The 23939-nt window shown below is 41.2% G+C and overlaps 3 protein-coding genes across 8 annotated transcripts in view; 2 read left to right on the top strand and 1 right to left on the bottom strand.

The window, feature by feature from the left end:
• The first annotated feature begins 3833 nt into the window (after positions 1 to 3833).
• On the top strand, positions 3834 to 12711 carry goga7 (Golgin subfamily A member 7). The gene is given in 6 exon segments (NM_001141039.1): positions 3834 to 3893; positions 4173 to 4298; positions 10944 to 11096; positions 11311 to 11412; positions 11622 to 11681; positions 12003 to 12711. Coding segments are annotated over 5 exon segments (438 nt in total). The 5' UTR covers positions 3834 to 3884; the 3' UTR covers positions 11670 to 11681; positions 12003 to 12711.
• A 1475-nt stretch (positions 12712 to 14186) lies between these two features.
• On the top strand, positions 14187 to 17923 carry r3hcc1 (R3H domain and coiled-coil containing 1). Of its 5 annotated transcripts, none has more exons than XM_045705830.2 (8): positions 14187 to 14329; positions 14858 to 14991; positions 15276 to 15383; positions 15641 to 16295; positions 16707 to 16879; positions 17100 to 17170; positions 17362 to 17457; positions 17635 to 17923. In XM_045705830.2, the coding sequence occupies exons 4-8, from the start codon at positions 15699 to 15701 to the stop codon at positions 17745 to 17747; spliced, it is 1050 nt and encodes a 349-aa protein (XP_045561786.1). In that variant the 5' UTR covers positions 14187 to 14329; positions 14858 to 14991; positions 15276 to 15383; positions 15641 to 15698; the 3' UTR covers positions 17748 to 17923. The 5 variants fall into 5 exon arrangements, with proteins under 5 accessions (XP_045561786.1, XP_014023412.1, XP_014023413.1 ...); XM_014167937.3 differs by having other exon boundaries at positions 15246 to 15383; XM_014167938.3 differs by having other exon boundaries at positions 14188 to 14329; positions 14843 to 14991; positions 15246 to 15383.
• Positions 17924 to 17927: 4 nt separating this feature from the next.
• Positions 17928 to 23939, bottom strand: part of loxl2a (lysyl oxidase-like 2a) — a 72262-nt gene continuing 66250 nt past the window's right edge. For both annotated transcript variants that reach the window (XM_014167933.3, XM_082967588.1), the window contains 2 exons: positions 22203 to 22314; positions 17928 to 19164 (listed from right to left, as the gene is read on the bottom strand). In XM_014167933.3, coding sequence (XP_014023408.1) covers positions 19091 to 19164; positions 22203 to 22314 — 186 coding nt within the window. In that variant the 3' untranslated portion in view covers positions 17928 to 19090. The remainder of the gene's footprint in view (positions 19165 to 22202; positions 22315 to 23939) is intronic.

The following is a 23939-nucleotide window of genomic DNA, read 5'->3' as shown; positions in this document are numbered from 1 at the left end:
ATTTGAGAAACCAAGGCTGTTGAGTCTGCCAATAAGAATGTGGTGATTGACAGAGTCGAAAGCCTTGGCCAGGTCGATGAAGACTGCAGCACAGTACTGTCTTTTATCGATGGCGGTTATGATATCGTTTAGTACCTTGAGCGTGGCTGAGGTGCACCCGTGACCAGCTCGGAAACCGGATTGCACAGCGGAGAAGGTACGGTGGGATTCAAAATGGTCAGTGATCTGTTTATTAACTTAGCTTTCAAAGACTTTAGAAAGGCAGGGCAGGTTAGATATAGGTATGTAAGAGTTTGGGTCTAGAGTGTCACCCCCTTTGAAGAGGGGGATGACTGCGGCAGCTATCCAATCTTTAGGGATCTCGGACAAAATGAGAGGTTGAACAGACTGGTAATAGGGGTTGCAACAATGGCGGCGGATAATTTTAGAAAGAGAGGGTCCAGATTGTCTAGCCCAGATGATTTGTACGGGTCCAGGTTTTGCAGCTCTTTCAGAACATCTGCGATCTGGATTTGGGTGAAGGAGAAGCTGGGGAGGATCGGGCAAGTAGCTGCGAGGGGTGCGGAGCTGTTGGCCAGGGTTGGGGTAGCCAGGAGGAAAGCATGGCCAGCCGTAGAGAAATGCTTATTGAAATGTTCAATTATCATGGATTTATCGGTGGTGACCGTGTCGCCTAGCCTCAGTGCAGTGGGCAGCTGGGAGGAGGTGCTCTTGTTCTCCATGGACTTTAGAGTGTTGAGGAAGGAGTAGATTCAGTTGTAAGTGAACACAATATTCTTTCTTTATATTCACAGATGGACCTAAGGACCCTAAAACAAGGTCAGGTGCAGATTTGAGTGTTCCTGAGTTTAAGGTGGCAGTGACAGCAATGGATAAATTCTCTGTTTACTCAATGGAGTTGTTGGCCATACTAGTGGGTGGAGGAGGTGAGACCAGACAGAGTAGTAAATGGCTTGGTCTCCTGTGCTGCATTGATGAGCTTAAATTAATTTGTCTCAGCAGACAGGATGTATTGTGCAGTGCATGTATAGGGTGAAACGAATGGGAGTATTTGTGATGTTCCTCTGGGTGCCAGCTCATGTGGGAGTAGAGTGGAATGAGGTGGATGTTATCCCCAAGCAGGCTCTTAAACATCCTAATGTTGAGATGGAATTGTCAATCAGTAAAGCAGAAGCCAAGGGGTTAATGAGAACAGTGAACATATCAAACTGGGATGTGTGATCATTATTAGGAGAAGATGGAGACAGTGGAACATGTTCTATTTCAGTTCCAGAAATATGGTAGGGAAAGGGAGCAATTGTTATTATATTTGAGGAGTAATGGGGTTAAAGAGCCAGGGTTAAGTTAACTGCTGCAGAAATCTTCAGGGGATGGAGCATTTCATTATGTATTTCATTTCCTTAGGGAGATTTGGGGCGGCAGGTAGCCTAGTGGTTTGAGCGTTGGACTGAATTCCCAAGCTGACAAGGTAAAAATCTGTCGTTCTTCCCCTGAACAAGGCAGTTAACCCACTGTTCCTAGGCCATCATTGAAAATAAGAATTTGTTCTTAACTGACTTACCTAGTTAAATAAAATAAAAATAAATGATAATATTGGGTAGGATTTAGACCTTCACTGTCTCTGTTCCACACATCAGTCCAGTTGGTGGCGGTAATGCACCGTAAAGTTGGTAGCCAACCACCATATAAACTCCAGAGAAGGAAAAAGACAAGTGGCAGCATACTCATTGAAACGTTCAGTCTGTGCGGAAGCAGTGATGCCAATTTACATTTACATTACATTTAAGTCATTTAGCAGACGCTCTTATCCAGAGCGACTTACAAAATGGTGCATTCACCTTATGATATCCAGTGGAACAACCACTTTACAATAGTGCATCTAAATATTTTAAGGGGGGGGGGGGGGGGGTTAGAAGGATTACTTTATCCTATCCTAGGTATTCCTTAAAGAGGTGGGGTTTCAGGTGTCTCCGGAAGGTGGTGATTGACTCCGCTGTCCTGGCGTCGTGAGGGAGCTTGTTCCACCATTGGGGTGCCAGAGCAGCGAACAGTTTTGACTGGGCTGAGCGGGAACTGTGCTTCCTCAGAGGTAGGGGGGCCAGCAGGCCAGTGGTGGATGAACGCAGTGCCCTTGTTTGGGTGTAGGGCCTGATCAGAGCCTGAAGGTATGGAGGTGCCGTTCCCTTCACAGCTCCGTAGGCAATCACCATGGTCTTGTAGCGGATGCGAGCTTCAACTGGAAGCCAGTGGAGAGAGCGGAGGAGCGGGTGACGTGAGAGAACTTGGGAAGGTTGAACACCAGACGGGCTGCGGCGTTCTGGATGAGTTGTAGGGGTTTAATGGCACAGGCAGGGAGCCCAGCCAACAGCGAGTTGCAGTAATCCAGACGGGAGATGACAAGTGCCTGGATTAGGACCTGCGCCGCTTCCTGTGTGAGGCAGGGTCGTACTCTGCGAATGTTGTAGAGCATGAACCTACAGGATCGGGTCACCGCCTTGATGTTAGTGGAGAACAACAGGGTGTTGTCCAGGATCACGCCAAGGTTCTTAGCACTCTGGGAGGAGGACACAAGGGAGTTGTCAACCGTGATGGCGAGATCATGGAACGGGCAGTCCTTCCCCGGGAGGAAGAGCAGCTCCGTCTTGCCGAGGTTCAGCTTGAGCTGGTGATCCGTCATCCACACTGATATGTCTGACAGACATGCAGAGATGCGATTCGCCGCCTGGTTATCAGAAGGGGGAAAGGAGAAGATTAATTGTGTGTCGTCTGCATAGCAATGATAGGAGAGACCATGTGAGGATATGACAGAGCCAAGTGACTTGGTGTATAGCGAGAATAGGAGAGGGCCTAGAACAGAGCCCTGGGGGACACCAGTGGTGAGAGCGCATGGTGCGGAGACAGATTCTCGCCACAATTTAGCAATTGTGTTGCTAGATTTAGCAACTTTTCAGAATACCCTGGCAACTTTTTTTTCAAACAGCACCTAGCAACAAATTTAGCTACTTTTAAAAATTGATTTGGAACTTTTAGCAACTTTTGAAAAGTGACTGAAATGCTAAAATGCACGCATTTCCCCTCTAAATGACAAAAAAAAACGATTTTCTCTGTGACACACTGTCACAACACACGTGCCTGACTGCAAAAGTGCATTGTGAGTGACGTCAGCAGCAGGCGCTCAGCTCGTGCACAGGCAGCAGCAGGTCAGCAGCAATTTAAGTAAATTGCTAATCATTGTTGGATGCAGTGATGCCAACCTAGCATTTTTGTTGCTAGATTTAGCAACTTTTTTTTCTCCAATCAGCACCTAGCAACAAATTTAGCTACTTTTAAAAATGTATTTGGAACTTTTAGCAACTTTTGAAAAGTGATTTAAACACTAAAATGCACGTATTTTCCCTCTAAATGACACAAAACGATTTTCTCTATCACACTGCCACAACACACGTGCCTGGCTGCAAAAGTCATTGTGAGTGACGTCAGCAGCAGGCGCTCAGCTGTGCACAGGCAGCAGCAATTTCAGCAAATTCCAAATCATTGTTGGCTGACTGCAGTAGTAAGGGTTCGACAAGCCAAACCCAATGAATATAGTTGGTCACGAATGTTTGATCTTGAACAGAACTTACAACATCAATCAACATGTCCCAATCAAAATTGTACAGAAAAGAGTGGGAGTCTGTACCTGAACAAATGTCAAATTTGAGTAACGTTATTGTGTATTCTACGTAACGACGCATTTGTACGTTATCACGCAATGACATCACAACGTCATTTAGCAACTTTTAGCAACAAATCAACCTGCCTCTAGCAAGTTACCCTGAAAATTTGTTGGCAACACTGTGCGGAAGTACTACCCGAAGAAGCTAGCTGAAAGGAAAACGTCCACTATGGCTGAGGTAAATTACATTGATCGTTTTAACTGTATTTAGGCATTGACAACTAAGCCGTGTCTACCTAATTGAATTAGTGGATATACATTTCACAGTTGGTGGCTGCCTGTACTGTGGTGCTTGGTTTACAAGCCAAGCAAGATGTTGTCAACAAATGTGGCTAACGTTAGCTAGCCCTCTGTCCAGACTGAGCCTTCTGTCTGTGTAGCTAGCTAGATAGCTTTTTGGGTTACCTTAATAACTAGGCAAATGATCCCATGATGTTTATTCAATTCATGCTTTCAGACGCACAACTTGCAGGACCTGCAACATCAAGCAGCCGTCGCCTCCAAAGTGTATGTCCAGAGGGACTACAACTCGGGTACAATCTGCAGGTTCCAGACCAAGTTCCCCTCAGAGCTGGAGTCTAGGGTATGAGACCATACACACTTTTTACATTTAAAAAAAAAATTAATTTATTTTATACTTAAAAAAAAGCATATTTTAATTGCAACACTAACAATATTACACATCAATACAGGGACATCCCTGTGAATTATAATTCAGGACATCATTAATATTTGAAAAGGCAATGAGACATTCAGAGACATGACTTCTAATACTTTTTTCAACCTTTTAAGTTTCACAACTTTGAGGGATTTATAAAACTGTAAGTTCAATGAAAAAATAATACAAAATAAGGGATGTTTCCCACATTTACATTTGTGAATATGATATTTGGCCAAGAGAATAATAATAATATGAATAAAATAGTTATGATCGAAATTGCAAGGATAAACATAATGCCAATTAACATCAAAGGTTAAACGTAGGTAATTCTGGAGATTTTATACACAACCATTCATGAATTTCAATCCATTGTTTACTAGAATGGCGGCATGAAAAAAAACAAGTGCTCTGTAGATTCTGAATCAGAGGAATGAAAATACATGGCATTTTGTCAAAATTGAATCTTTTGTGCAAGAAATCATTAACAGGGTAGATGGAAGAAAATATTTTAAAATTAGTTTCTTTAACTTTTGACCATTGCATGGGAAGGTTACTTCCATAGCAATATATTGAATTATAATCACCAAAAAGTACTTAACTCCCAATTGTATCCACTTATTGTTGCATTTTTTTTTTATCCAAAAGATTCAAGTCATTATTTTGTAAACTTGGAAAAGAGGGAACAACCTCATGATATAAGTGTTCTTAATAAGTCCAAGTAAATGAAGTGGAATTGCTTTGCAAACCTTCATATATTCTCTCTGAGTAATATTAACCCGAAATTTACCAACAAACTCAAACTGCAAAAACTCCCCAGTGTTGTCTACCAAATCACATACAAAAATAATACCCTTGTCAAACCAAAGGCATTTGAAAATTGATTTCCTATTAATTTGAATAACACTGTTATTCCAAATCAATGTTTTGTGGGGGAAAATGTTCCTGAAAAATTTGTAATTTGCTGGTGAAACTTCACAATCACATTTCATTAGAAATTCAAGTCTACCAAGTTTAAAAACAGATTGTTAGGGATGTGATACCACAGAGGTAGGATTAGACAGACAATTTTAACCATTTAATTCTAAAAGCACCCACTAACAACAATCAATAGCCTGTAAACCTCCACGATCATAGTCTTTCACTAATTGTGATTCCGAAATATAATGCGTGTTATTCCTCCAAACAAATCTAAATATAACAGAATTGCCGTTATGTTATTAGAAGAAAGAAAAAGGGACTGACTTGGGTAAATTATTCCAGATAAACCCTCAGTCTTGGACAAAAGAATACGACCCAAAATTGAGATCACGTTGCAGCCACTGACTTAATGAAACTCATGGAATTAATCCTATTATCAATGTTTAAAGATTCTTTATCTGAAACGTTTTTAGTGTTAACAATTCCTAAATATTTAACTTCCTTTTTAACCAGTATGGAGGCAATGTTGACGGAGTCACAGCAACAAATGTGATCTCATGCCAATTCATTAAGGTTCAGAGTCAACCCAGAGGCCATAGAACATTTCTTGATTCTGTCAATAGCCAAGGGAATAGCCACTCTATCCTTTAGGAAAAGGGCAGTATCATCTGCAAATTGACTGATATTTATGTCTTTACCAAAAATACAGATCCCTTTTTAAATTCTCAGATTTGTTAACCTCCCTGGGCAACGTCCCACCTAGTCAATAGCCAGTGGAATTGTGTGGCGCGAAATACAAATACCTTATAAATGCTATAACTTCAATTTCTCAAACATATTACTATTTTACACCATTTTAAAGACAAGACTCTCGTTAATCTAACCACACTGTCCGATTTCAAAAAGGCTTTACAGCGAAAGCAAAACATTAGATTATGTCAGGAGAGTACCCTGCCAAAAATAATCACACAGCCATTTTCAAAGCATGCATATATGTCACAAAAACCAAAACCACAGCTAAATGCAGCACTAACCTTTGATGATCTTCATCAGATGACACTCCTAGGACATTATGTTATACAATACATGCATGTTTTGTTCAATCAAGTTCATATTTATATCAAAAAACTGCTTTTTACATTAGCATGTGATGTTCAGAACTAGCAAACTTCCGGTGAATTTACTAAATTACTCACGATTAACGTTCACAAAATACATACAAATATTTTAAGAATTATAGATACAGAACTCCTTTATGCAATCGCGGTGTCAGATTTTAAAATAGCTTTTCGGCAAAAGCACATTTTGCAATATTCTGAGTAGATAGCCCGGCCATCACGGCTAGCTAATTTGACACCCACCAAGTTTGGCCCTCACCAAACTCAGATTTACTATAAGAAAAATTGGATTACCTTTGCTGTTCTTCGTCAGAATGCACTCCCAGGACTTCTACTTCAACAAAAATTTTTGTTTTGGTTCGAAATAATCCATAGTTATATTGAAATAGCTCCGTTTTGTTCGTGCGTTGAGGTCAGTATCCAAAGGGTGACGCGCGGGCGCATTTCGTGACAAAAAATGTCTAAATATTCCATTACCGTACTTCGAAGCATGTCAAACGCTGTTTAAAATCAATTTTTATGCCATTTTTCTCGTAAAATAGCGATAATATTCCAACCGGCGACGTTGTATTCGTTCAAAGAGAGAAAGAAAAACATGGAGTCCTCTCGTGCACGCGCGCTCCAGTGTCAGTGTTCCCTGCCTGACCACTCACAAACTCCTGCTGTTTTTCGCCCAGAGACTGCAGAGCTTTCATTTCACTTTCTGGCGCCTTCTGAGAGCCAATGGAAGCCTTAGAAAATGTCACGTTACAGCAGAGATGCTGTATTTTTGATAGAGATGCCTTAGAAGGACAACAAATTGTCAGACAGGGCACTTCCTGCATGGAATCTTCTCAGGTTTTGGCCTGCCATATGAGTTCTGTTATACTCACAGACACCATTCAAACAGTTTTAGAAACTTTAGAGTGTTTTCTATCCAAATCTACTAATTATATGCATATTCTCCTTTCTGGGTAAGAGTAGTAACCAGTTTAAATCGGGTACGTTTTTTATCCGGCCGTGAAAATACTGCCCCCTAGCCCCAACAGGTTTTAAGAAAAATGGCTAGTAAATCTGTGGCTAAAATAAATAGGAGGGGGTATTGGACAACCCTGTCTAATTCCTCTGGCAATAGAGAAACGAGGGGATGTGCCATTACTTATAGCCACCGAACTGCTAATATCATCCTTATCACTTTACAGAAATTCTCCCCAAACCCAAAAGTAGAGAGTGTTCTAAATAGAAAGTTGTGTTCTAAAGTGTCAAAAGCCTTAAAAAAAATCTAAAAACAATATAAAGCCATCATCATATCTAAAACCAATCGTACATGGTTATGGATACTCCTTGCTTTAATGAAGGCTGATATGAGTTTCACAGATTTTTATATCATCAAGGCCTTTTTTTCAGTCTATTGGCATAGACATGGGCTAGTAACTTCCATCACGTTGTTGGCAACTGACTAGGTCTCCAATTGTCCAGGTAAAGAGAGTACTTCTTTGGTTTGGGTATAAGAACTATTAGTCCCTGTCTCAAAGGAGATAAGATAGCATTAGCAATACCCACTTTGTAGACAAAGCAATAACTCTCTAATATCAGGACAAAAATGTAGCTAGGAGTCAGGCCATCCGGTCCAGGAGATTTACCTATAGGCATTTGTTTAATTGCTTGGTCCAACTCCAGTAATATCTATATCAGAATCACATCATCTCTTAAACCTTTCTATAGGCTAAATAGAGTTATTAACTGAATCAAAAAAGGAATCCAAGTCGCCTTCTGAAAGATGAGATTGATATAGTGAACTGTAGAAAGTGTATTTTTCTTATTAATCACTTCAAGATCATCAGATATTGTGTCACTTGCATAAATGGATGTAATACTATGCCTAGTTTGCCTACTCTTCTCCAAATTAAAGAAATTAGATGTTTCTTTTTCACCTTTTTCAATCCATTTGGCCTTTGAACGGATGAAGGCACCCGGCGCCTTATCGTTGTATATGTCGTTCACATTGGCATTTAGCAAGCTCTGCTTTTTCATCTTCATTTAAATCAAGTTTATTGCTCAACCTGTTAATAACGACAATAATATCCATCTCCTTGGAGAATCTTTTCTGAGCTAGCATTTTACCAGTAGTGATGGCAAGACATCGATTTCTGAATTTAATAATTTCCCATTTGTTAGTAGAAGAGAGAGCAGAATAGAGGCAGGTCTCTCTGATAAGAGCTTTAGTCTGTAAACAAAATGACTTTTTCATTTCCAGTATGCTTTAGTAAATCTCTTGTCATTATCAAAAGGAAAGAAGAATGGAACAATGGTGTGTCAGAGGAGCTGAGGAAATATAAGATTGGAAGATACCAACCAATAATCAATTCTAGATTTTAATTGTATGTCGCTAGTTGTAGAGTTGAACCAAGAAAATAGTTTTAAAGTTGGATTCTGTGAACGCCAAATATCGGAAAGGAGCATCAAGAGCAACATTATAATCACCTCCAACAATGGTATCTGTAAAATATTTGTTTTTCAACTCAATTAAGACTTTACTAATAGATGTCCTAATTTTTGGGGGGGCAGTATGTAATAACCATAAATATTTACCTATATGTAATGTGATTTCTAAAACTGTACCTGGGAACCATCTGAAAAGTATTGCCACACCAGTAGAATGAGATGAGCCATGGCTAAAAATGATATTGTCACTCCATTGTGAAGTCCAGCATTTTAAGTCCGCATCTGAGGAATGTGTCTCTTGAAATGAAATAAAAATTGGACTTTAATAAATCTTTACAAAAACTAAAAATTGCCTTGCGTTTTTAAATTGTTCTGTAAACCCCTGGTATGCAAGGATAAAAATGAAAGAGAAATAGTTGTCTAGACCCTGAATAATATAAAGGTAGCATACGTTTTCAAAAATTGTTGACGAACAGTAACGACCATAAAAAGGAAAATAAATGGATAGATTGTGTAATAACACATATTATATTAATAGATTAGATCTTCAATTGAACTCTCAAACTTAATAAAGACATCTCTGAAAGCTAATCAAGCCATATGAAAAATAAATTGATATTTACTTACATAATATCGATCTTCAAACACAATGAATAAAAACGGTTATCTTAGTAAGCCATCAAATGAGAAACAAAAACCACAGTGTGCTTACTTTGGTTAATGTTCACATCCAAAACTCGCCACTACGAACAGTATCGCCCTATGTTCAGATAAACGATTGCATTAATAAACTTACCAGTTGAAACGGTATATTGCTTCATTAGCCTACTACTGTATAAACAGGCCAACTCCTAAAGCATAAATCAGTCAGTCACTTAGCTCCACCCTGTGGCCGTCAATGACAGAAAACCCCTCGCGAAAGCCCCCCCCCGTCTTGCCTCATCGACTTGTGGCCACAGCTTCGAACGGGCATCCCTGTCGCGCTTGCTCAAATCTTCTGCAAAGCGAATGCCTTTCTCCCTGCAGATCGGCGCAAGTTTGGCAGCTCTCCACACCTCGTCTCTCACGTTCCTCAACGCAAACATAATGATGACCTGTCTGTGTCTTCTCCTTTCTCTTATCTCCGAGACGGTGTACCCTGAACATCGCGGTAGATGTATCGGGGATATGGAACAAACCTTCCCAATAATGTCAATCACAATCCCTCTGATATTCTCACCATCAGTTTCAGGTAGCCCATTCAGTCTCAGCCCTCATCGGCGCTTGTATCGGTTCTGTTCAGCACTGGCTGTGCACAGCTCATTGTTTTTCTTTTGTCAGGGCATCAACTTTATTTTTCAACAGTTTTGCATCATCTGGTAATATTAATGCCTGCTGCATTAAACTCTGTAGTTTTGGAAACGTTTGCAATTGGGAGGGTATTTTTATGAAACCTCTCAAAGCCATTAAGCCAATCTTATTCGTCAAATTTCTTGTTTAAACCCTGGATTGCCTCGAAGATGGCTTCATTGGTGATAGGCTGGGATGGTTGAGTCTGCCCGGTGTCACTTTCTCATAGTCTCTTCAGGTTGGAGGGTTTCGAAGGGGTTATTTGGACACCTGTACCAAAGACTAATTCCTCTGACCTCTGTACCGTTACTTCTGGGGTAGTTTCAAAATATTCCATATAGTTGATAGGATCTACCTCGTTTACGACAGCTCCCTCTACATTTTGCTAGCTTCCATCTCCACTAATGTTACAGTACTAGCTAGCTAGGCTTGGCTGAACTTGCTTGACGTATAACAAAGTGATTCAGTAAACCGTCAAACTAATAAAAAATCCCCAAAAAGACAGCAAGTTTTTTTTTAACTGTAATCATCGTCAAACTCAAATTAGGGTTTGAATTCAATGTTAAAGTTCAGGAGCTCAGTTTAATGCGACCACTCACTCCGCCATCTTGTCTGCGGCCGTCGATCACCCACACAGCTACTAAGCCGACTGCTGTTCAAATAGAATTGTCATACATTCTGTCAGTTTTTGTAGTCAGTTTACTTCTCCATTATTGCTCAGTGACTTTGGTCGAGCAGAGCTCTTACTGAGGGATCGATGGGCATCATTTTTTTTCAGGTTGACAGGCAACAGTTTGAGGAGACGATGCAGACGCTCAACAACCTCTATGCTGAGGCTGAGAAAATTGGTGGCAAGTCTTACCTGGAGGGCTGCTTGGCCTGCATGACCGCCTACACTATCTTCCTCTGTATGGAGACCCATTATGAGAAAGTAGGTCCCTCAGTCTTCTCCATAGAAGTATGTAGGCCAAGGGTTGGTCCCTGTGGGCCCGGGTCTAAAGTAGTGCACTTACTATATTGGGAATAGGTTGTCATTTGGGACTGAACCTATGTTTTATGACGTGGACCAGTGGCCATATTAGGTGTAGTCTTTTTTTTGAGGCCAAGCCATGAATGGGTGAAGGGCTTACTTTTTTTGTCTCTAGGTATTGAAGAAGATCGCTAGGTTCATCAAGGAGCAGAATGAGAAGATCTACGCTCCTCTGGGACTGCTGCTTACGGACCCAATCGAGAGAGGTCTCAGGGTTGTATCCTTTACTGTCCCAGAGGCTCACACTAACAGTGGCTGCATCCCAAATGCCACCATAATCCCTTTATATTTTCCTTTGGCTCTGGTTAAAAGTAGTGCACTGTAAAAGGAATAGGATGCCATTTGGGATGCACAGCTAGACCTTTCTTGTGTAACTGTCTTGCATTTCTTGCTGGATCCCAGCTTCCTTAACTAACCCCTCCCCAGGTTGAAATCACCATCTTTGAGGATCGAAGCATTGGCTCTGGAAGATAAACCACACCAAAGGTGAGTGTTTTTCTCTGACATTCACCTCATTTAAATAAGATTTTCTCTCATCCTGTTAACTCTAACAGGGGATACCAATGTAAATAAGTTTCATAGCAACCTCACAAGAGCTTAGTGTCTAAATAACTAGAAAGAATAGAATAATATTGACTTGGAGATACTGTCATGATATGTCTTGACTTACATTCCCTATGGTTAATGAACAGCAATGTTCAGATAAGCAATGTTATTTGACAAATCCACTGCTCCCTGCCTCCAGCTGTCAGGACTACCTTCACAGTATTGTTAATTTGAAGTGTTTTTGTTTTTGCTCTTATGCAGGATGGCCTATTTCACCTGGTGCTTCCCAATTGTCTCACCACACCATCAATGATTCCTTATGGATGTAGATATAATTGTTTTTATTTATTCCACATATGAGATGGGCAATGTGCGCTAGTAGCCTATATCCCAGAGAGACCAACACTCCCTGTTTTTACATGTTTATTGAGATGATTCATTTTAATGTGAAAAGTCTTATTCTAGTTAAGCAAGACCACACCTTTAGTATGAATGGTGCCATTTTGTTTTATATTGCCATTTTTAAACCCTTACTTGTAATTAAAGGTGCACTGTGTAATAGGTCAATGCAAATAGCCCTTAAATGTATATTTCACCCACAGTTTTTAAACCTGTGTTTTAATATATCCTCTCTGCTTCACCAAAACGTACATAATTAGTAAAATGGTTCCTTACCTTGACAGTAGTCTACGGGCCAGGAGAAACTGTAATCCACCACAATTCAGATGTTTACTTTAGCAAATACAATGAGAGGGAATGGGGCAGTGCTAGCATGTTCCAAACTCATGGATTCTCGTTCCTGGATGTTACAAACGTAAACGATGTACAGTAACATAGCACATTTTCTGAGTTATGGTTTGTTACTTCAGGTACTTCTAAGTTGTACTTCTCAAAACCAACTATAAGCTTTTGCTGAAATGTTGCTGTTCCTTTTGTATGTATACTGAACAAATATAAATGCAACAATTTCAACGAAATTACTGAGTTAAAGTTCATATAATGAAATCAGTCAATTGAAATAAAATAATTAGGCCCTAATCTATGGTTTTCACATGACTGGGCAGGGGTGCATCCATGGGTGGGCCTGGGAGGGCATAGGCCCACCCACTGGGGAGCCAGGCCCAGCCAATCAGAATGAGTTTTTCTCCACAAAATGGCTTTAAAGCATTTCTCAGTTTCATCAGCTGTCCGGATGGCTGGTCTCAGACGATCCCGTAGGTGAAGAAGCCGGATGTGGAGGGCCTCGCCTGGCGTGGTTACATGTTGTGAGGCCGGTTGGACGTACTGCCAAATTCTTCAAACAACGTTGGAGGCGGCTTATGGTAGAGGAATGAACATTAACTTATTTGGCAACAGCTCTGGTGTAAATTCCTGCAGTCAGCATGCCAATTGAGACATTGGTGGCACTGTGTTGTGACAACTGTACATTTTAGTGGCCTTTTATTGACCCCAGCACAAGGTGCACCTGTGTAATGATCATGCAGTTTAATCAGCTTCTTGATATGTGTCAGGTGGCTGGATTAACTTGGCAAATGAGAAATGCTCACTAACAGGGATGTAAACAAATGTGTGCACAAAATTAGAGAAATGTTTTCGTGTATGGATCTTTTATTTCAGCTCATGAAACATGGGACCAACACTACATGTTGCGTTTATATTTTTGTTCAGTATAATTGTCAGAAGATAATGTACTGATTTGGTGTGTGTGTGTACTCTTGATCACCTTGTAGACACAGGCTATTTGATATGAACTTGTTTCGTATGCAACGTTGTGTGGGTTTGTATTATGGTGTCTGTTCTATAGTGACAGTTCACCAGTGTTTAAGCACACAGGTTGCCTTTTATTGCCAATAAGAATCAGGGTTTCACATTGGCTAGTTTTAATTTATGAATGTGGATGAAATTGTTAACTCACATACTGGGATATGACCTCAATGTTCTCACTGCTTAGCTTGACTAAATGTGAATTGACAGGAATTGTGACTCCAACCCTGACTGTGGTTCAAAGTTATGGAGTTTCTAGACTACCCCCTATCCTTGATATTGTCCAATATGTGTAAATAATTATTGACCACAAATCCACCACAGAAACCTTGATAATGTGTTGAATCCCAAGACAGGAATTAAAAGCCAATCTATTGTTTGTTCTTGATTATTATATGTAGTGTAATGTGTATCTACAAATAAACTATTTTCTTGAATAATCTGTGAAGCCATACTCAATTAAATATAGCTCACATTCCATATATATATATATATATATATATATTTTTTTTTTTTAACTAGGGATGTAGTTAGCTAGACAAACTGCAAATAACTGCAAATAAGTGAATAACATTTTTAATAGCAGTGAACAATATCCTACGATCAATGGAGTGAGTCATCGTTAGCAATAATGAAATACTTTGAATGCATTCTGCGCCTGTTCGCAAGGGGGCACAATTACACTGAGATGGAACCTGCAATAATTCTTTGGAAGGGTCTGGCTGCTTTTTCTTCAAGTGTTGGATGTGTGCTTTGGAATTATTTCAAAACTTTTTTTCTTGGTAATTTATTACTTGGGCATCTTTTTAACTGACAAACTAAAGGTTAGAACAATATGTCTGATTTTATAATTGCGTAATTGAAACGGCTTGATTGAATAGCTTCTGTTCAGCATTGGCTAGCTAGCTATAGCAGAGTTAGCTAGCTAAACTTAGCAACGGAACAATTATGGGCCAGGGATCTCCAACCCTATTCCTGGAGCGCTGTCCTGTAGAGTTTCGCTCCAACCTTAATCTAGCGCACGTGATTCTAATAATTAGCTGGTTTATAAGATGAATCAGGTCAGTAACAACTGGAAAACCTACAGGATGGTAGCTCTCCATGAACCGGGTTGGAGAACCCTGTTATGGGCAGTGCAGTGGACACATATTGGAGAAAGCTACCGCCCCCTGTACTTGTGGGATTTAGCTGATAGGGAATTTAACGTAAGCCTGGAAATGTTTTCTTAAAGTGCTTGCTAGAAGTAGGATTGGGTTTTTGTAACCACACTGAGGTGTGTATATATGAACGGTTGTCGCACTGAGTCAACTGCGTCCTTACCGTTGATCATGAAATAGACGACTATTTTGCAGCTACAAAGTGCCAACATCGCCACCCTGGCGTTTCCTTGTTTTGATGGCTGTTATCTTCCCAAGCAAGAAAATGAATTTGTTCACACAGTCCTGCACGAACTGGATGCTTACCTACAGAGAGAGAAACAGAAAAGGTAAGCTGCCATTTTCTGCATTCTGTCACAATCATAAGTTGAGGGCTTGTCCATTTTCTTTGTGGGACACATTCCCTGTCAATGCCATTAAACATAAATGTGTATTAATTGCCAATGGCATTTAGCTAGGCGTCGCAGATCATAATGTACCTACAGGTGATCAAAGTCTATCTGTGAGTTGATGTCACCAAAGTCACTTCTTGGATGTCACCCTAAATAAACTTTGGCTTGAGTGTTGTCCCCTCCCTCCCCAGTGTCCTACTCTTCCCCCCTCTATCAAGCAGACTTCGCTACCTGATTCACAAAACCACTGAGAACCACCGTAACCTCGCCACCTTCTCCGTGGGGGAGGGCTGGAGCCGCAGGGTAGTTGTCTGCTACTCGCACCTCAGGTAGAGCACACACAAAAGGTCTTAAATTGAGTTCTACCTTGTTAAATAAGTCTTCTGACCTCGATGGGACTTCCTGGATAAACAGCTGGTAAATTCATATGCCATATTATCAGGTCACACTGTACATTAAATTGATCCGTCTGGCTGCCAAAGTAGTTCTAAAGTAACTACATTGTATAGGGGCATCTTAATGTGCATTATTGCCCATTATTTCAGTGTTACATGGTGACTTTAGTATACTGTGTTATCTGTGCCAGGCTGGATCTGGGGGATGAAAGCAACACAGACAGTTTCTACGAGGCTCCTAGGAGAGGTATGGGGATGCAGAGCAGCAGAACGGACCTCCAGCCCAGACCCAAACCCCTGGCCCAGCGGAGCGGAGGTAACGCCAAACGACCTGACAAACCCATCTACGTCCCAAGGGCGGCTAGGGACAGGCAGCGGGACAGTGGCAGTAATCTCCACGGACCACCAGCAGGGGTGGACCTCGACCTGCCCACTCTCAGCTTCACCTCCTCGGGATGCACCTCCACCTCAGAGTCCTGCTCCTGCTGCTCCTCAGACACCACGGAGGGAACGCTGTCAGAAACGCAGGCCAACACCAACCAGGACAGTGTGCCTTCTAACACCACCACCTCTAGTGCTGGGCATGAGGACGACTTAATTCGCTTCTCAGAAGAGGAGCCCTGCCCCCCCGCCTGGGACCAGACGGTGTCCTACTTCATCGCCCTGACCCTGGAGGACCAGACTAGGGAAGCCCAGGAGGAGGAGGAGGAGGAACATGTAGCGGAGGAGGTGCTGACGGAGGAGTCGTCTGTGAGCAGTAGCAACGTGACCTCCCACCAACACCATGCCTCTCATACAACACCAGCCATGGATGCTGCTAGCGATGCTGCTGATTTTAGCCAAGAGGTACAGTGTGGTGAAGTTCAGACTAATTCCATGACAATGGACTGGGGGGGTTGATCTATGGGGATTATATAATTTCTGTTAATTTATTCAAAAGGCTTCAGTTATGAGATTTAAAATTTTTGGTTTTGTAAATCTGTTTCAAAATGGAACAAAAAGGACCATGACATTATTGATTGTCCTCAAGTTAAATATACTATATAGTTTTAGGTGTAGGCTAGCCTTTTGGTTCTATAGTGTGAATCAGACATCTGTTTTAAAGGGAATTGGGCGTTGTGTTACACTGGGGTGGGGGGTGTCCACAGTTCTTACTGTATAGGCTATATTTCACATTTTGTATATGTAAAAGGATTACTGAGAAACACTTATTTGGGATAGGTTGTTATCTCAATAACTGGCTGAATTTCTCGTCAGATCAAGGCCCACTTGACAGAGACTGACGTGGCCATTGAACACGCCCACAACGACTACTCTTGTTTCGAGAACGTGTGGATCAACCAGGGCGAATTTGCCCACGTCATCGAGATCTACGACTTCCCGGCCATGTTCAAAACAGGCGACCTGCTGGATGCCTTTGCAGACTACAGGTAAAAGCCTCAAGAGTAGGGTGATGTTTCCCTGAGACGCTGATCTTGGATCAGTTAAAAAAAAATCCAACTGATGGTTAGGATTGGGGAGGGGAAGCTGATCGTAGATCTGTACCTAGGGGAAACTTTGCCCCACAGCACAGGTGAATGCCTCTCATTAAAGCCCACAGCACACTCATAAGGGCTGTCTAACTCTCCCAGTCTTGTCTCTGTCTTCCAGCGACGAAGGCATGAAGATTAAGTGGGTGGACAACACTCACGCCCTGGGCGTGTTCTCCAGTCAATCTGCAGGTACGGTTTTTGAGTATATCTATTCTTTTCATATTTTGAGGGATATTTAAGTCCAAGGAGAGTCACGAGTTTCTTTAGGCACATTAGAAATTGGAGTTGGTTGTGTGACCTACTGGCCTTAGTTGAGAAGTTGGTGTTCTTTCTTAATGACATCAGAGATGAGTCTTTGAATCAATCCTGTGTTTGTTTAGCCCTCCATGCACTTTCCATTCGGCACCCTCTCCTGAAGACATGCACTCTGTCTGACGGGAGCAAGAAGGCCAAAGGGAAAGCCATAAGACGTGCCGGTATTGTCCTTGTTACCTCCATACAGTAGCACTAAGAAAGAATTATTTAAATGAAGTGGTATCTTCTATCTGGGTACATATTTGTTTTTCATTGTAAGTAACTAACTTGGTGGTACCATACTATGTTCTTATCTCTTTAGTTCATACTGTAATATAAAATGATTCTGTATTTCCCAGAGTTTATCCAGCCGGTGAAGGAGAGGCCACGGACAGACTCTGCGGTAGCCCGCAGAATGGTATCCAGAGCCCTGGGAGTGCAGAGAGGTGGAACGCCCTCACAACGTTTCTGACCGCTACAGCAGGTGTGATGGCCTTTTAACGTAGACTCTAGAGATACAAAGTAAACCACAGTATTGGGATGACTATACTACCGGGCCTCACTCTGCAATGTCTTTAGTTCACGTTGGTACTTGTGATCACTGCATAGTGCAGAGTCTCAGTTTAATAAATCAATACAAGAACGTTATGGCTTGCTTGTTTCATTATTGTTTATTACAGAAAACATGCAAGGACAAAATGCTGTTCCACATTCAACTATATACAGTACAAGACAATCACCCATCTAGTAAAGAGCACCCTTGTCAAATGAAGGGCTATGTAGTTGCTGTATCACAAACATAGGACAAAATGATGCAAAGATTAATTTTCACGTCATGACGTTATACAAATGAGAACCAAATGATTTTTAGAGTACCTGGCAGTAATAATTTAATAAAATGTACTAAACATGTTAAGACAAATGTATATTGATCTTAAGATGAAAGGTTTTAAATATGTTCCCAGATGTTATATATTAAGTGATGCAAGATATGTTAACTTGGGCAGAATCAGAACAAAGTGCATGAATAACTCACATTTTTACCTAAATCATGCGTCCATGTTTGTGGGAGATTTGGACAAAAGCTTGAGTTGTGTACATTTTAAGTTAAGATTCTGCCTTAAATGCTCATTGCATCGTTAGAGACATACAAATCCAGTTTTGATCATCAAAAACAATGTGGCTCTTAAGTGGTAGCTGTATGGTTGTAATAATATTGCCTTACCCTTAGTGAATACTGTACAGGAAGACATGGGTTCTTCCTATTAATATTTACAATGGCTTGCTACCACATTGTCACAGACTGGCATGAAACTGCACTAAATTGACAAATGAGTCATTTATATTCCCAATGGAGGCAAGACTTCTGCTACTTTCCCATCTACTTCATAGTTGCATAAATTCCTGCTCAATATAAAAACGGTACAGAAACTGTCTCGACGTGAAGCAGGTGTCAAAAAACTATTTTCTCCTTATGGTGGACCAGAAAGGTTAGATATATTTATATGTATGACGGATTTGATAGCACCAGCACTCCGCTGTACATGTTAAGGAAATTGGTGAGATCATTAAAGACAGGTGCTTCCTCAAGCTGGATCTTTAAAACAGGTTTTTTTTTTGTCTGAAATGTCCTTATGTCAAATGTTGGCATTGAGGTGAGAAGGCTTTTACATTTTCATCCAGCACCTATAGGGAGGGAACACTGTACAGTGCTCCCTCTAGTGGTTGATAATGTCACAACAGTCTTGCTGGTCATTCTCATCAGTCTCGTGAAATAGAATGTTCCTCCCGGTCTTTCTATTGAGTCCATCCACACTACCTGTGTCCCAGCTGGTTATTCAAGAGGCCCGGGAAAGAGGATTCCTCTGACTCAGAACTCACTGAGCCACCTGAAGAGGAAAGACGAATGGGACACATGAAGAACTGCACTAATTCAATAGTGGCCACAGTTTGATAGCACCATATAGTTAAGATTGAAAAAAATATATATATAATGCACTTGCTGAAGTCTTTGAGCCTTCTCTCTCTCTCTCTTTGAACTGATTGTTTTCATGATCTTTTACATGAATGTCAGGCTACACGACTACAAATGTCCTTGCTACTTAACTGGCAGACCATTGCTGTCCTATGAATTGTTCCTTTTCTCAAGTTCCCATTGTTGATGCCAGTGTAGCACTCAAGTGTGTGATTACCACTATAGGGCCGACCCAAACCATACTATGCTGGCTTGGATATTTTCTTTTGACATTGTATATCATGGTTTCAACAACTATGGTGGGTGGATGTGTAATAAGGCTGGCCCAGTACAGCTCCTTTTGGTCCTGTAGTGTGAATCAGGCATTGGTTTTAAAGGGAATGGGGCGTTGCCTTACACTGCTGTTTGGGGTGTCGACAAGTCTTACTGTATTTTAACTTCGTAATTTATTATAACCCAAACACTAAACAGATCATTTTAGCTTATCCTGGTTGCGTCCATACGTAGATTGATAAAGTTGATGATACACGGGTTGTATAATTCCTATTATAAACTGGATGGTTTGAGCCCTGAATGCTGATTGGCTGAAAGGGTATGACGGGTATGACAAAACATTTACTTTTACTGCTCTAATTACGTTGGTAACCAGTTTATAATAGAAATAAAGCACCTCTGGGGCTTGTGGTATATAGCCAATATACCACGGCTAATGGCTGTATCCAGGCACTCCGTGTTGCCTCATGCTTATGAACAGCCCTCAGCTGTGGTATATTGGCCATATACCACAACCCCTCGAGTCTTATTGTTTAATTAAGCCTAATTTATACATTGCATACTTGCGTAGCAAAAGGAAAACGGAAAGAAAAAAACTTCCGCAGATGCAATTACAACTTGACCCAACTATTCAGGATCACCATGTTGCGCAATTAATAAAATGCTAAAAACTCACTCAAACATTTTCTGAAACATTCAAACTGAATGATACACTTTTACTTGTTTAAGTTTATATTTATGTCATAAGCATTTTCCAGGGGGATTTAAATAAAGTAGAATGCAATTATTATATAGAGTTCTGTTATATGCCATTGTTTTTTTTATGGTATACAGTACCAGTCAAAAGTTTGGACCCACCTACTCATTCAAGGGTTTTTCTTTATTTTTACTATTTTATACATTGTAGAATAATAGTGAAGACAAACTATGAAATAACACATATGGAATCATGTAGTAACCAAAAAAGTTAAATCAAAATGTATTTTATATTTGAGATTCTTCAAAGTAGCCACCCTTTGCCTTGATGACAGGTTTGCACACTCTTGGCATTCTCTCAACAAGCATCACCTGGAATGCTTTTCCAACAGTCTTGAAGGAGTTCCCACATATGCTGAGCACTTGTTGGCTGCTTTTCCTTCACTCTGCAGTCCAACTCATCCCAAACCATCTCAATTGGGTTTAGGTCGGGTGATTGTGGAGGCCAGGTTATCTGATGCAGCACTCCATCACTCTCCTTCTTGGTCAAATAGCCCTTACACAGCCTGGAGGTGTGTTGTGTCATTGTCCTGTTGAAAAACAAATGATAGCCCCACTAAGCGCAAACCTGATGGGATGGTGTATCGCTGCAGAATGCTGTGGTAGCCATGCTGGCTAAGTGTGCCTTGAATTCTAAATAAATCACTGACAGTGTCACCAGCAAAGCACCATCACACCTCCTCCATGCTTCACGGTGGGAACCACACATGTGAAGATTATCTGTTCACCTACTCTGTCTCACAAAGACATGGCAGTTGGAACCAAAAATTTCAAATTTGGACTCATCAGACCAAAGGACAGATTTCCACCGGTCTAATGTCCATTGCTCGTGTTTCTATGACCAAGCAAGTCTCTTATTATTGGTATGGTTTCTTTGCAGTAATTTGACCATGAAGGCCTGATTCACGCAGTCTCCGCTGAACAGTTGATGTTGACGTGTCTGTTACTTGAACTCTGTGAAGCATTTATTTGGGCTGCAATCTGAGGTGCTGTTAACTCTAAAGAACGTATCCTCTGCAGCAGAGGTAACTGGGTCTTCCTTTCCTGCGGCAGTCCTCATGAGAGCCAGTTTCATCATAGCGCTTGATGGTTTTTGCCACTGCACTTGAAGTTCTTGAAATGTTCCAGATTGACTGACCTTCATGTCTTAAAGTAATGGACTGTCATTTCTCTGTGCTTATTTGAGCTGTTCTTGCCATAATATGGGCTATCTTCTGTACACGACCCCTACCTTGTCACAACAGAACTGATTGGCTTAAATGCATTAAGGAAAGAAATTCCACAAATTAACTTTTAAAGGCACACCTGTTAATTTAAATGCATTCCAGGTGACTACCTCATGAAGCTGATTGAGGGAATGCCAAGAGTGTGCAAAGCTATCATCAAGGCAAAGGGTGGCTACTTCAAAGAATCTCAAATATAATATATTTTGATTTGTTTAACACAGTTTTGGTTACTACATGATTCCATATGTATAATTTCATAGTTTTGATGTCTTCACTGTTATTCTACATTGTAGAAAATACTAAAAATAAAAGAAACCCTGGAATGAGTACGTGTGTGTGTGTATATTTAAAAAAAAAATAATAATAATTTTTACTGACTATTGTAATGGCCAACATTACAGCAGAGGAAATTGGAAATCTGGCTCTCCAGTTTGTAAGACTAACCTTAAAGCACACGTGTTTGGGGACCATCCCTTGTGAATATGTTGGTATTATCAGTAAATTGTCTCATTAAAATGTTTTCGAATTTTGCGATTGCCTTTTCACCAATTTATTTACTAAATTAATGTAAGCCTCTTTGGAATGTGGTCATTTGTTATCCATAGAAAAAATGTCTTTGAACATAAAGTTCATTGTGTCCATCACATTCAATACTGTTGTAGCCAGTAATCGCCAATGTTGTCATCCAGTCTCTCACCTATATGACAGTTGTACGTCCATATCCGGTGGCCATCGTATCGACATCTGCACTTCATAATGTTGTTGGTGTAGTCGGACTCTGCCACCTCATAGTTGGGGTTGATTACAACCTGGGGAGAGAGACAACATAAACTCAGCAAAAAAAGAAATGTCCTCTCACTGTCAACTGTGTTTCTTTTTAGCAAACTTAACGTGTAAATATTTGTATGAACATAGGATTCAACAACTGAGACATAAACTGAACAAGTTCCACAGACATGTGGGGGTCAAAAGTAACAGTCAATATCTGTTGTGGCCACCAGCTGCATTAAGTACTGCAGTGCATTTCCTCCTCATGGACTGCACCAGATTTGCCAGTTTTTGCTGTGAGATACCCCACTCTTCCACCAAGGCACCTGCAAGTTCCTGGACAATTCTGGGGGGAATGGCCCTAGCCCTCGCCCTCCGATCCAACAGGTCCCAGACATGCTCAATGGGATTGAGATCCGGGCTCTTTGTTGGCCATGGCAGAACACTGATATTCCTGTCTTGCAGGAAATTACGCACAGAACAAGCAGTATGGCTGGTGGCATTGTCATGCTGGAGGGTCATGTCAGGATGAGCCTGCAGGAAGGGTACCACATGAGGGAGGAGGATGTCTTCCCTGTAACGCACAGCGTTGAGATTGCCAGCAATGACAACAAGCTCAGTCCGATGATGCTGTGACACACCGCTCCAGACCATGACGGACCCTCCACCTCCAAATCGATCCCGCTTCAGAGTACAGGCCTCGGTGTAACGCTCATTCCTCTGACGATAAAGGCGAATCCGACCATCACCCCTGGTGAGACAAAACCGCGACTCGTCAGTGAAGTGCACTTATTGCCAGTCCTGTCTGGTCCAGTAACGGTGGGTTTGTGCCCATAGGCGATGTTGTTGCCGGTGATGTCTGGTGAGGACCTGCCTTACATCAGGCCTACAAGCCCTCAGTCCAGCCTCTCTCAGTCTATTGCAGACAGTCTGAGCACTGATGGAGGGATTACCCGTTCCTGGTGTAACTCGGGCAGTTGTTGTTGCCATGCTGTACCTGTCCCGCAGGTGTGATGTTCAGATGTACTGATCCTGTGCAGGTGTTGTTACATGTGGTCTGCCGCTGCGAGGACGATCAGCTGTCCGTTCTGTCTCCCTGTAGCGCTGTCTTAGGCATCTCACAGTACGGACATTGCAATTTATTGCCCTGGCCACATCTGCAGTCCTCATGCCTCCTTGCAGCATGCCTAAGGCACGTTCACGCAGATGAGCAGGGACCCTGGGCATCTTTCTTTTGGTATTTTTCAGAGTCAGTAGAAAGGCCTCTTTAGTGTCCTAAGTTTTCATAACTGTGACCTTAATTGCCTACCGTCTGTAAGCTGTTGGTGTCTTAACGACCATTCCACAGGTGCATGTTCATTAATTGTTTGTGGTTCATTGAAGAAGCATGGGAAACAGTGTTTAAACCCTTTATGATGAAGATCTGTGAAGTTATTTGGATTTTTAAGAATTATATTTGAAAGACAGTTTATTTATGATGTCATCAGATAACCCAGATACTCTTGCTAATAAAAAAATAGCCATCTGTGTTGGCAGCAACTATTAGTGAAATTGTAACAATATTAAAATGCTGGGAAAGTGACAAGCTGAATGATTAAATGTGAATTCCATTGAAATGAATTGACTCCTGTTATCCCCATGGAACCAGAAGTGATTAGAAGAACTG

The sequence above is a fragment of the Salmo salar genome, chromosome 22 (assembly GCF_965601325.2).
Source record: "Salmo salar chromosome 22, fSalSal1, whole genome shotgun sequence".
Taxonomy (NCBI): domain Eukaryota; kingdom Metazoa; phylum Chordata; class Actinopteri; order Salmoniformes; family Salmonidae; genus Salmo; species Salmo salar.
The sequence above is the reverse complement of the archived record's forward strand: the minus strand, read 5'-3'. Positions and strand labels throughout refer to the sequence as shown.